Here is a 13,760-nt window from a genome sequence, read left to right on the forward strand (position 1 = left end):
ACGATTCAGTCCAGAAATCACTCCAGAGAACATTCCAGAAATCAACTGTTTTCAATACACTGATCGGCCTGGACGATCTCACCATCGTCCCGGCCGATTCTGGGGAAAAATCACTTTTCCCAGCAGCTACAGCAAAGAAACGAGGTCTCACAACCTAAGTGTGTACAAACTACAGTGCATGTGCGAGGGTATTTTAGAAAATTCGCGAAACACCTTCTGTCCGCTTCTAAGAACGTCGCGGATCTGGTGGCGTAGCGTTGTAGATTGTAGACACCTTCTGTCAGCTTCTAAGAACGTCGCGGATCTGTTGGCGTAGCGTTGTAGATTGTAGACGCCTTCTGTCCGCTAGTAAGAATGTTGCGGATCCGGTGGTGTAGCGTTGTAGATTGTAGACGCCTTCTGTCCGCTAGTAAGAATGTTGCGGATCCAGTGGCGTAGCATTGTAGATTGTAGACGCCTTCTGTCCGCTAGTAAGAATGTTGCGGATCCGGTGGCGTTGCAGCTTGATGCTATGAGGCGTTTCCGCATCTTAATTGTCTTCCCTTTTCTCAATCACCGGGGAAATTCTTCTGGACTTTGAAGTTCATTGCTCTGAAGAGAACTCCCTTTGAGGTTGTCAGTGTAGTGGACTTGTTATTTCCGGTGTTTGTGGGCACCAGAACTATTTTCTTCCTAAGGATGGGACCAGGAGGAAACTTTGGAACACCAGGAAGTTTTGTTCTAATTTGTTCAAACATCTATTCCATTCCGTCAGGGGGTGTCCTTCTTTGTACACCGGGGTGCCCTTACACCCGACGTACTCAAGAATCTCTTAATCACCGCTGTCGTAGATGATATCTGTACTTGTGCCCACAGTGGTTCATTGTACTTACAATACACTGTTGTAATCCACAAGTATTCATTTGCAAGGGACTGCCGTATCCCTTATGACCTCCTAAAGGTATTTGTAGGAGAGTCGTTGTCAACTTCATCATATCCACCCTTTCATCAATCTCAGGTGGTTTTGCTAATTGTACTTGTTTACAGGGGACGGTCTTTCTTCGTACACCGGGTTATTCTTGTAACTAACATGCTTGTAGATCTTAATCACCGTTATCGTAGGTGATATCCGTACTTGTGTCCACAGTGGTTCATTGTACTTACAATACACACTGTTGTTATCCACAAGTGGCTTGTACATATTTACAGGGACCCGTTGTATTTTCTACGACCTCCTGAAGGTATTTGTAGAAGACCCATTGTTCTTGTATCATACCCACCCTTTCGCCAATCTCAGGTGGTTTTGATTGTACTTGTTTGTAGAGGACATGTCTTTGATTGCTGGTCTCCAGTATTGTCATCTCAATCAACAAGCTTATATGGGGATTGTTGCAGGAGTTCACGTATTGAGGTCTTGTAACGTACTTTGAGTCACTATTAACCATATAAATGTTCTTGTAGTTTGAACTCCCTCGTGTGTGATTCAAGCTTTGTTCTTTGTATATGTTTGGATCCAAATTAAATTTCATTCAGACTTGACTTCATCAAGTTTATAAGTCCCCACTTGATGTCGTATAGCCCGAGTTCAAATATGAGCTCGAAGTACATGTTCAAATTGATTGTCCAGGGTCCTCTGAAGTTCTTTGCAAGTTCATTTTCTTATTGAAATGATTTGAATTTGAGTTCAATTTTGATTTTATTTTATTTGAGTTTCGATCTTTAGAAATCTTTTAGAATTTTGTTCTAGTTCAGGTCCACAAGTCCGCTGTTCATCATATAGGTCCTCTACTCATTTAGTTCAATTTCTACGTCTTCAAATTTTTCAAGTCTTTGTACATTTCAGTGAAAATTTCGGCAGCACCCCGGCATATCCCCCGTTTGGGGGAAAATAGGGGAGCTGGGCCTTCCCACCACGCTACTCGAGCGTGTATGGTAGGTGTCCTCAGACACCGCGGCCGTAGTAATTTTCATCCCACCACGCTACAAGAGCGTGTATGGGGCCTTCAGCAGTACCCGTACAGCAGAACACCAGTAGCTCTCCCCACCACGCTACAAGAGCGTGTATAGGGCTCTCCCACCTCGTCGTATGCATCGCACCGGGCTCCCTCCTACCGTGCTATAAGAGAGCGTATAGGTGGTTCCCTGGTTCGCTGCAAACGTCGAAAATGGGAATTTTAGGCGATTACCCATCCTCGTCGTAGGCGCAGACCGGAATTTCCTCCCCAATGCTACCAAGAGCCGTATAGGGGGTTTGTCGGTCCGTCGCAAATTGACGAGAAATGAGGAATCTGAAGTTTTTAGGAATTATACATTGGCGTAGCAGTCGTCGGCGGTGTGGTGTCGAGGTCGAGGTCGAGAACCGTCCAACCTATCTCAAGAGCGTGTATAGGGCTTAACCGCCTCGTCGCACATAGTCGCACCGGATTCTCCCCATCGTGCTACAGAAGCGCGTTATAGGGGATCCAGCCGGCGCGTCGAGGACTTGATTTAAGTAAGAAATTTATACCTTGGAGACCAGCGAGGACTGTCGGCGGTGTCGGCTCGAGGATCATGGCAAGAGGGGCATTTGCAAAACCCCTTTTTTATCATTAACCTTAATTAATTATAATTAATAATATTAAATTTAACTAATTATAATTATTAAAATAACATAATTAATTATGATTAAATTTAATTAATCATAATTAATTAGGAATTATTTGTAATTAATCATAATTAAATTATAATTAACTTAATTAATTAAGATTAATTACAATTTATCGAAATTAATATAATAATATTTTTTTTTTGGACCTTGACGAAATTACGGGATTTGGCCGAAAATGTGCGTGACAAGGGAGAAAGTTACCCTCACACGGAACGAGCTCCCTTTGCAGCTTCCGATCAAAATGTCGGAACTTCCAATCCTAACAGGAAGGGAACGTCGGAGAAGGTAGAGGAGCTCGGATCGGGGTTCGGCAAAGGCGGCGAGCTCCTTGGCTTCCGATCGGATGTCGTAACTTCCGATTCAACAGGAAGGGAAGTCGATCGAAGGGGCAAAGTCGGTCGGCCATGCGGGAACAGTAGAAGCGATCGGAAGGGAGAAGATTGCCTCCACAGTTGTGAGTTCCTGTCATTGCTTCCGATTAGAATGTCGTGACTCCCGGTCGGACAGGTAGGGCAAGTCGTCGAGCAGCGATGAGAGGGTGAGCAGGAGTCAGAGAGCGAGGAAGGGCTTCGGAGAGCAAGAGAGAGTGAGGGAGAGCCACCGATCGGAGAGTGCAGAGGCCTTCGGCCTCATTCTCTTTGGCTTTTTAATGACGCGAGGCCGTCGTGCGATGAAACGACGTGAGGTCGTGCGAGACACGACATTGGTCGTGCGAGCGACGTGCGACGGCGTGGGAGAGGCAGAGTAGGTAAGATATTTGATTTTTTTTTGTTTGTTTTCATTCAGCAGGTCAACAATGAGAAGCACGCATCGTTCAAAACACACCAATCAGCATATTCTGCTACATGGTCATGCCCTTCGGCCTGAAGAATGTTGATAACCTACCAGTGGACAATGACGAGTATCTTTGATGAATTAATACATCAGAAAGTCAAGTGTTATGTAGATGACCTAGTCATTAAGAGCATGGACCTCAATGATCACTTAAATGATTTAAGGATTGCATTTGAGATAATCAGAAAGTTTGATTTGAAGATGAACCATCTTAAATATGCCTTCGAGGTCTCCTCTGGCCAATTCTGGGGAAGACTCTTATATTGTACACGGTATCACTAAAAGAGTTCCTCGGAATGTTATTGACCTAGCATAATGAATAAGGTAAAAAAAATACACTCTACTACATAAGTCGAAGGTTGATCAAAGTAGAAATTAGTTATTCCTCAATTGAGAAATATTACTGACATTGATTTTTGTAGTGCAGAAACTCCATCATTACATGCTTTCTCATAAAATTATGTTAATATCAAAGGTTAATGTGTTGAAGTTCTTGATGACAAGACCAGCAATGACAAGCCATTTAGCCATGTGAGCAATAATATTACTATAATTTGATATTACGTTCATGCCACAAAAGGCGATGAAAGGATAAGCCTTAGCATATTTTCTCGCTACATATTCTATCCCGACAGATTCCCCACTCAATGATGATTTTCCTGATAAGCAAATCATGCAGGTCGAGGAGAATGAAAGACTACCATTTTAGGAGATATATTTTGATGGGACATCGTCGATCAAGCATGCCCGACCACCAAATCTTGCAATGGCTCGAGCCGGCATCAGTCTCATTTTCATATCGTCTGAGGGAGACATAATGATGAACCTTGGACAAACAATGAAGTCGAATATGAAGCTCTGATTGTAGGATTGGAGATTGCGATCGATGTTAGAATTATAAATTTTTAAATCTTTGGCGATTCTCAACTTGTGATAAATCAAGTCTTGGGCATTTATGAGATTTGCAATTTTGAATTGGCCTATTACCACTGGCAAGCTCTTGAGCTTCTAAAACGAGTATCAAATGTTAAAATAGCTTGAGTTCCTTGAGGTCAGAATAATATAGCAGATTGTCTGGCCAAATTAGCCAAGGATGTGGTGAATACACACGAAGAAGAACCCATACTGATTTGAGTTTACAGTCATCGGGTCTTAGAGCTAGCAATCTTACAATTCACGCGGGCAAAGGGAATACCAAATTTAAGCCAGTAGGATAAAACCCCAATTGATCCTGAATCTCCCCAACAGAGCATTATTGAAGGTCAACCAAAAGAACTCCATATAGTTAAAAGACATAAAACTAGTAAATACTTAGAATCATTGTTACATTGCCTAAATATTGAGAAATAAGATGATTAGAGGCAAACATTCATCAATTATTTCAAAGAAAGTAAACTCCCAACAAATAAATCTCTATTCGGACAAATCTGAATGAGAGCGTTACGATACGTGTTTGTCAATGACATGTTGTACTGACCAGCTTTTGATCAAATGTGGCTAAGATGCCTAGGGTCCAAGGAAGTTGATAGAGTGGTGACAGAAGTCCACGAAAGACTCTGTAGAGCACACCAGTCAGGTCCCAAAATGGCTACTAAAATCAAGAGAATGGACTACTATTGGCCAATGATGGTGAGGGATTGCATTGACCATACTAGAAGTGTCATAAGTATCAGATCCACGGTGTTGTTATACACCAACTTCCAAATCCTCTACACCCAACAGTAGCATCCTAGTCATTTGAATGTTGGGGCATAGATATAATCGAACTGATAGATCTGCCATCATCAGCTGGACACCGCTTCATCTTGGCAACAACCGATTACATTTCTAAGTTGGCAGAAGCGGGTCCATTCAAAGAGGTCACGTCCGAGCACATGATCAACTTCTTCTAGCATATGGTCAACATATTCAGGGTACCGCACCGTATAATCTTAGATAATGGCACAACATTCAAAAGTGTTAAAATCTACAAGTTCGTTGATCGCCACAAAATCGATTGGTGATACTCATCTATATACAACCCAAGAGCAAATGACTTGGCAAAGGTCTTCAACAAGATGCTAGTGAAGCTGTTGAAGAAGATCCTCATCAAAAATAAAAGATAATGGCATACGAAGATTGCAGAAATACTGTGAGCGTATTATATATTTACAAAACACCAACAAAAGCCACTCCTTATTCACTGGTATTCATAGTTGAAGTAGTGTTGTCACTGGAGATTGAATTGCCATCACTTCAAGTAGCAATTCGGCATAATCTCAAGCAAGAGCAAAATGCTCGTCTAAGAATGGAATAGCTCGATGCACTCGACAAGATTAGACAGCAAGCTCTGTTGAAACTTGTTAAGTATGAATTAGGTTGTTAGACCTAAGCTTATATCCCAGTGGCTAACCAAGAGGGGGGTGAATTGGTAATTTAAAAATTATGTCGCTTTTTGAACCGATAAAAAGTTTAGTGAATTTTTTATAAAAACAATTTTTCAACCACACTTTCAAACAGAAAAAATAAAGTAAAAAGCAGAGGAAAATAAAAGACAAGATTTATAGTGGTTTGGTCAAACACGACCTACATCCACTCCCTGAAGTCTCCCACTTCAGATATTGCACTATTACCACTAAGTGTCTCTTTTTTTGCTCCCACAGCAAGGCGGAGAAGCCTTTACAAAAAAATTTTCTTCCACCATTACCCGGTGCGGCAGAGAACCGTCGTCCTTTTACACCCTCCAAGTGTAGGCAGAGTACCTCTCGCTGTTCACACTCTCCAAGTGTAAGCAGAGAACATTTCGTCCTTTCACACGTCTCCAAGTGTAGGCAGAGAACCTTTCATCCTTTCACACTTCTCCAAGTGTAGGCAAAGTACCCTTCGTTGTTCACACTCCTCGAGTGTCGGCAGAGAACCGAATCTCCTTGACAATATCTTCTTACTAAAAATCTGGAAGGACAAGAGAGAAGAGTGAAGTGAATCCTTCACAATTTAAAAACAAAGATCCTTACCTTTGAGTACCAAGTGAATCCTTCACGCTCCAGTGGTAAGAAATCTCCTTCAAATACTCTCTAACACTCTCTCCTTCAATCTCTCTTTAGTTTGCACGAAAACCAATGGACAAAAAGATAAAGAAATAATTTTAAATGGACCTTTTATATGAAGGACACGAACAACCATCTAAAAATTACTAAATTACAAATATGTGCGTACTTGATCGTCCCGTACAATCGTGATTCCGTCCTTACAAATAGTGTAAAAACTGTTGCGTACGAACCCTATGGCATTGGGACGAAATAACTTCGTACCCGATAATCGTCCCGTACAAACTAAGTTTGTCCAATACGAACAGTTATATCAAGGGTTCGTTGGGACTAAACTACAAGACGGTCCATATGTTTAAGCAACAGAGGACATCGTCCTGGGACGAATGCACAAGTTCGTCTGGACGAACCTAACAAGGCATGAGTCCAGAGAACATCGTCCTGGGACGAACTAGGTAAATCGTCTGGACGAATAGTTCAAGTCATGGGTCCAGAGAACATCGTCCTGGGACGAATTGGGTAAATCGTCTGGACGAACATAATAAGGTATGAGTCCAGAGAACATCGTCCTGGGATGAACTAGGTAAATCATCTGGACGAATAGTTCAAGTCATGGGTCCAGAGAACATCATCCTAGGATGAACTGGGTAAATCGTCTGGACGAATAGTTTAATAGTGAGAATTCAGAGAACATCGTCCAAGGACGAATGGGACATTTCGTCCGAATGATCAGGACTTGAAAATTTTTTTCTTCACTTTATGTTTGTTCCATTGCTCTCCGAAGGGTATAACTGACCTGATCGTCCCGTACGAACTTGGTTCGTCCCGTACGATCAGTATGATAAAAAAAATTGATTTTTGTAAAGATCTCCCCCAGTGTGTGTGTGTGTTAAGTTACTCAATTACAATCACACTCTCTCAGACTTAATAAAGATGAAAAATACAGACTTCAATTTACAAAATATCTTATACTGAAATTTGATTTGAAGTCTTCATTAGTCTGGAGCAAAAACAATTCTTCGAAAAAGTGTTAGGAGAAAATAATAATTAAAATAATAATATATGGAATCATCAAAACTATACAAGTTACAAGAATGTAAAACATGCAAAAGCTAAGTAGCAACTCTCTTAACAAGCTCAACAAAACTTGAAAACTTATCCAGCAAGCATAGCAAAATCATTTAATCGAATGGTACATCATCGATCATTTCAAGAAGGGGGATTGATAATGGTGCTGAGAATGACAATTACCCCACATAGAAAAAATCGTGACAAATTCATATCCAATTAGGAGGACCCCTTTGTCGTCAAGATGGTGTATCAAGGATGAGCTTATCAGTTAATCAATCTAGACGGTCAAAGACCTATACCGCAAATCAACGACTGATATTTAAAGAATGTCATGCATGAAAATTTCGTGTCCAATGTAAAATATACTGATCAAAGTGTTATGCGCATATTTATCAATGCATGTCTATATTTATATTTTGAAATTCTCTTGTGTAGAAAGAATGCATTTCAAAATCCTTCATAAGATTGGGAGAATTTTAAATATTTATTCGGATCGACATCGTGCTACATGCCGAGATTCCCAAATAAAAATTTAAAATCTTAAAATTTTGCATTTCTTAGTTTCTAAATGATCCATGCAAGACAGGGAATATTTTAAACATTTATTCCGATCAATATCGTGCTACATGCCAATATCCCCAAATAAATATTTAAAATCATCAACAAGAATATTCCTTCATGTAGAATGATGTAAAATTTTCTTTATTAATGCATATGCAAGTGATTCTTCTAAAAGTTCGGGATACAACCTTCTCCAATGTACCAAGATTTCAAGTGTCATGAAAGAGAATTTTATGCCTACACACTCCAGCAAGTCAAGTTAAAATGGCTTAAAGTCTTTCGACAAAGTGAAGCTTAAGATTCGAATGGATGTAAGTGACTGGATCCAACAAACTCAAATATGGCATGATTGCTAGCAACTCCGTCTATTCAACACGCCATAAGAAAGGCCGAGTTGCGGAACTCCCATTTAGTCAATCCGTTAGTATGGACTGTAAAAAGCATAAAGTCTAGTTTAACTCGATAGGTTTAAGTAGTCGTAGTCCACAAAATTCTTCTAATTGAATGGAGAATCAAAGTTATAGTTGAAGGATGAGTCGTAAGCAACTACCAAATTTGCATAGGCTTCAAAATCTTTAATAAGGGTGTCAATTCGGGTCAGCGGGTCGGGTTCGGGTCGAACCCGGAGCTGACCAGGCACTGTTCGGGTCAACACGAACCCAACCCATTTTTAAAAACGGGTCAGGTTTCTGGACCCGAACCCGACCCTATTCGGGTCCGTGTCAACCCGACACGACACGAATGACCCGAAGTTGACCTAAAATTGCTAATTTTTGGGTCAAAAATCAGGTCAATATTCAATTTTCGGGTCAAAATTGGGTCAAAATGGCTCAATCTCGGGTTTTCATGTCAAATATGAGTTCTCATGTCACTTTCGGGTCAATTTCGGATCAATTTCAGGTTGCTGGGTCAACCCGAACCCGACCCGATTTTTAAAACTTGTTGATTTGTTGAACCCGAACCTGACCCGTTTCGGGTTCGGGTTGACCCGAACCCCGATTTTTTCGGGTCAAGTTCGAGTCGTGTCAAAAATTGATACCCCTAATCTTCAACTACAAAAGGAACTCCAAATCTACCAACTTCAGTAGATTCAATATTGGGAAACGCATTTCCTATAACTTAAGTCTGAAGCCTGAATGAGTGTAAAAGGCCGGATCTAACACGCCCAAATATGGTGGATCGCTGGCATCTCTGTCTACTCAACACGCCATAAAAAAGGCCGAAGTAGATGAACTCTCATTTCAGCAACCAGAGGATGAAGAGCTATTAAATCTTAGCTCACCTAATCTTATGAACTCAAGTAACTCAGATTGAAGCCTCCTCAACATTTTAAGATCAAGATACTACCTATATTTGGTACTATCGACCAAATCCAAAATTTGCAAATCCTTCAATAAATCAATAAAGCATCAAACGAGGATTGAATGAAAGTACAAAGGAAAAGACTGAAGAAATTATCCCAAAGTTTACATAAAGTTTAAGGCTGAACTAAAAGGATTCCGTCATAAACAAATATGTTACACACAAAGGTCTGGATCAATAACTTTTCACCACCGACTTAGTATAAACCTAAAGGGTTTAGGTCGCTGGCATATGCTCCTTCATCAAGCCTGCTAAAGATAGAAGCAAAGGGCCAAAGGTACAAAATCTTCTAACAAGTCGGTGGTGACAAATCAGGTAATCATTTACCTATGTTCGCCGTAAAAAGCACATGATAGAAGGAACCAAGCCTCAAAACTTGAACCAAAACTGTGGCAAGAGCTGCAAACTGTTGAATCTACAAAACTCAAACAAATTATAAATGAAACATACCATTTACTAGCAGAAATATTTCATTTATATATGACTGCAGTAAAGAAAGATGCAAGCATTCATAAAATATGCTAAAAACTAAAGTGATTATGATGTCAAAAAGAGAACAAAGTAGCGGTAATTCTAACTAGTAATCATATTGATTCGTTATTATTTTTATTGAGAGGAATGACACATGCACGTAGCCTTAGACTTGCAGCGACATTGCTGGCTAAAGTTGTTTCTATGCTTTGTCCACTACTTCTTTGTCTTATCAAGGATGAAATCTATGAGAATTTACATGAATTCAAAGCTAAATACTCAGAGATTCGTTGTCTGTTATGGTTGTATTTTGAACTATATGTAACCAAGTATTGCTTTTGTTTTTGGAAAAAATAGAATTCCTTCGCCATTGGGCTGAGAGAATTCCAGTTAAGACACTGAACTTGCTCCTCATAAGTGGTGCTCCACAATGGCAGATTCAATCAATAATATTGATTTACATTTTAAAACCCTCAATCTCATTAAACTTCCTTCTTTATTTTAATAACTGCCCATGTTTAAACACTTTTTTCTTGTTATCATATGACATTCTGATTATTTATTTTATTGAGTTAAATGATACATTTTTTAATTCTTTATTAATTTACTATCTTATAATTCCCTCACTCCAAAAAAAAAAAAGTCTCGATCCGTCCAATCCACAGGGTACTGAAGCATTGCAAATACGTGAGATTAAAATCAAAAGGAAACCAACGATTCAAAAGAGAAGGCACATTTAAAAGAATAAGAGATTAAATCCCAAACCTTGGAAAAAGAACCAACGCCGAGGACCGGTCCCAGCTCAAAATCATCGATGGTGAAGTTTTCTTGCGGTGCCCTAAACGTAAAGTTGCTCGTTCTCCGTGGACCATTGCAGCTGACAACGCTCCGCAGCGTGGGAGGCCGCACCTCTTCAAACTCGTTCGTCAATTCTTCATCCAATCCCCTTACGACGGTCATCTCAGTCGCTAGATGAGAGAGAATACGACAGAAAGTGAGATTCTTCTGCGAAAATGAGAGGAGGAGAACACGAAAGGGGATTGAGACAATGAGAAGAAGAAGAAAATGAGGGAGGGAAGGATGAAGAGAAGGGAGCGCGGGGCCCACCAATTGCTTGCAGCGTCTATGAAGAAGGGAGACGAGAGGACAAAATAGGAGGCGGTTACGATTGCGGTGGATCCTAGCCGGTAAACTGGTGGTGAAATGGGAGAATTTTTTTTTTTTTTACCCAAAAAAAAATGGTGTAAATTAGTTTATTATTAAATGCTATTAGATATTATTATATATTGGTATATATTATTTGTGTGCTATTGAGTATTAGCTATTACACAATAATGCATAGCTAATACATATCAATACACACTGTGTATTACTGTGTATTTGTGTATTGGTGTGTATTAGCTGTATATTACTATGTACTAGCTAATATTAATAATACGTAGTTAATATATACCAAGGCACAGCTAATATACAACAATACATAGTTATACCTAATAATACACTAATTCACATGTCATATTTTCATTGGAGTCCGAACGTAGCTCACTACAGGAAATTCAGCTGTTACCGGTGGCCTTGACCGGCGATTAAAACCGCCGGAAAAAACCGCCGGTTTTAACTGAATTTCCTGTAGTGGCTCTACGTCCGGTGTTCGCACTTAATAATTTTTTGTGAAATGGGGGTTTCCAAATTTGAGAGGATTATTTTTGCTGGCTATTTTACTCTTCTTTTAAGGGTTTATTTGGTATATAACAAACAAAAATATAAGCGACTAAATGCTCTATTTTAAAAATTAAATAAGCTTATTTAATTTGATGTAAATAATTAACTAGAAGATGACAATTTTTTGTTAGGGTTAATTTCAAATTAGATGCCAAAACAATTTAATTTATGTTCATAGGAATTTAGTTTTATAAGAGCTAAAGAGTAATTAATAAATGAGAGTAAGAAGCATAAGTGTTGAATTCAAATTTGTGAATAACGCCAACTCTTTATTTTATTTTATTTTATTTTTTTATTTTATTTTTTTTTTTATTTTTAAGTTTTTTTTAAGAACTAACATTTTTTAAAAGGCTTCAATTTAGCGGTTACAATTTTGACCCATCAAATGAACTCAAATCTTCATGAATTTTGGCCTATAAATCATTGATGAATTAAAGACTTTTTCATGAAGATTTGAATTTATTTGGAGTTGACTTGAATTTTTAATGATTTATTGATGCTACTTCCATATTTTCAAGTCTTGATATGATTTTCTATTATTTTTCCCACCCATGTCTCTGGTGTATCTATGTTCTATAAAAATTAATTTCATGCATTTATTAGTTTATTAAGTTTTTAATGGATTATTGAATTCTTTGTGTTCATAGATTAACCTAAGTTCACATAGTTTTAGGGTTTGCTAAATTTCAAAGCAAATGACCTCAAACATTTAAAAAAATTATTCCATGATCACCAATGGCCTCAATATCATTCTAATTCATTTAGAATTGAAATGATTTTCTTATAATTTTCCTAAGTTCTTACTATCCTTGCATTAAATGATTTACTATGGATTTAAGAAGGTTTTCCATGAAGGTCAAAGGGACATAAAATGAAAATTTCAAGCCATTTGGAGGTATGGAGAATTATGAGTAATTCTTGGAAGTTAAGGATCATTAATTAGATGGTCTTTGATTTTGAAAATTCATCCAAGGCTCATATATGCTCCTAATGAGAAAAATAGGAGACATCAAAGACATGTCATAATGAATTTGTGGTGATTAACATTGCTAATTACCTAATTAACCCTACACCTTATTTACTTAAAATAATGCATAAGGTTAATTAAAACCCCTATGATTCTATTTTTTTTTAAATATTCTTGGCTCTTTTTTTTTTTCATGGAGGGTATATATACTAAATTTGGATAACAAATAAAATTTTATAAATTTTGGAAGTTTCATGAAATTTCTTAAAATAATGCATAAGGTATGGCTAAATTTAAAGGGGAGCCTACTTAAGATGATATAACTAGATTGTCAAGTCAAATTAACATATATGCAATAGATTGAAATAACATAATGAAAAATTCAATAATATTTGTTATCATCAAAATCACAAGACTTATGTCCAGATTTGCAACATAATTCCTATAGAGAGTTTGGTGTAATACTGATGCAGCATAATAGAGGGAGCTGAAGGTGAAATAGCCTATGACGAGAGGCCAATTTAAGATTAAAAATTAATATTTGTATTTAAATGTTTTATGGTTGGTGTATAATAATTTTTTATACTAAATTTATTTTTGAATATAAATAAAGTAAAAAAATAATAATAAAATTTGAAATGATATAGCATAAGGAAACAAGAAACATAGAAATAATAAGAATTTTTGAAATGATATAGCATAAGGAAACAAGAGACATAGAGAGATCCTATAATGATAAGCCAATTTAAGATTAAAAATTAATACTTGTTTTTTTTATGTTTATGGTTGATGTATAATACTTTGTTGCTATAGTTTTTTGTTCAAGTATTTGTAAAATTTAAGTCTTAGGTTATATTTTGTGCTACATCAAATACAATATTGGTGGAGATCCAATCAAAAGGTTGTCTATGCTTCTCTCTACATGCGTGTCCAAAATCTCCCCCAAAGAATGTACAAATAAAAAAAGTAAAGAAAATCTTAAATATGTTTAATTAGCCATAATTGATCTTAATTAGGTGCTCAAAATTTGTTAGGCATTTATGATGCCTATAAATGGCTCCCAGTTCTAAGGAGTCTCTTTGTTAACTGATTTTTAGTATATATATATATATATATATAT

At 37.8% G+C, this 13,760-nt stretch overlaps 1 protein-coding gene across 2 annotated transcripts in view; it reads right to left on the minus strand.

Annotated features, from left to right (window-relative positions):
* Positions 1–11,045, minus strand: part of LOC110098631 (3-phosphoinositide-dependent protein kinase 2) — a 28,530-nt gene extending 17,485 nt beyond the window's left edge. For both annotated transcript variants that reach the window (XM_020825509.2, XM_020825508.2), the window contains exon 1: positions 10,717–11,045. In XM_020825509.2, the coding sequence (XP_020681168.1) occupies positions 10,717–10,911 (195 nt within the window). In that variant the 5' untranslated portion in view covers positions 10,912–11,045. The remainder of the gene's footprint in view (positions 1–10,716) is intronic.
* Between the last annotated feature and the right edge of the window lie 2,715 nt (positions 11,046–13,760).

This window comes from Dendrobium catenatum, unplaced genomic scaffold (assembly GCF_001605985.2).
Source record: "Dendrobium catenatum unplaced genomic scaffold, ASM160598v2 fragScaff_scaffold_1089, whole genome shotgun sequence".
Lineage (NCBI taxonomy): Eukaryota > Viridiplantae > Streptophyta > Magnoliopsida > Asparagales > Orchidaceae > Dendrobium > Dendrobium catenatum.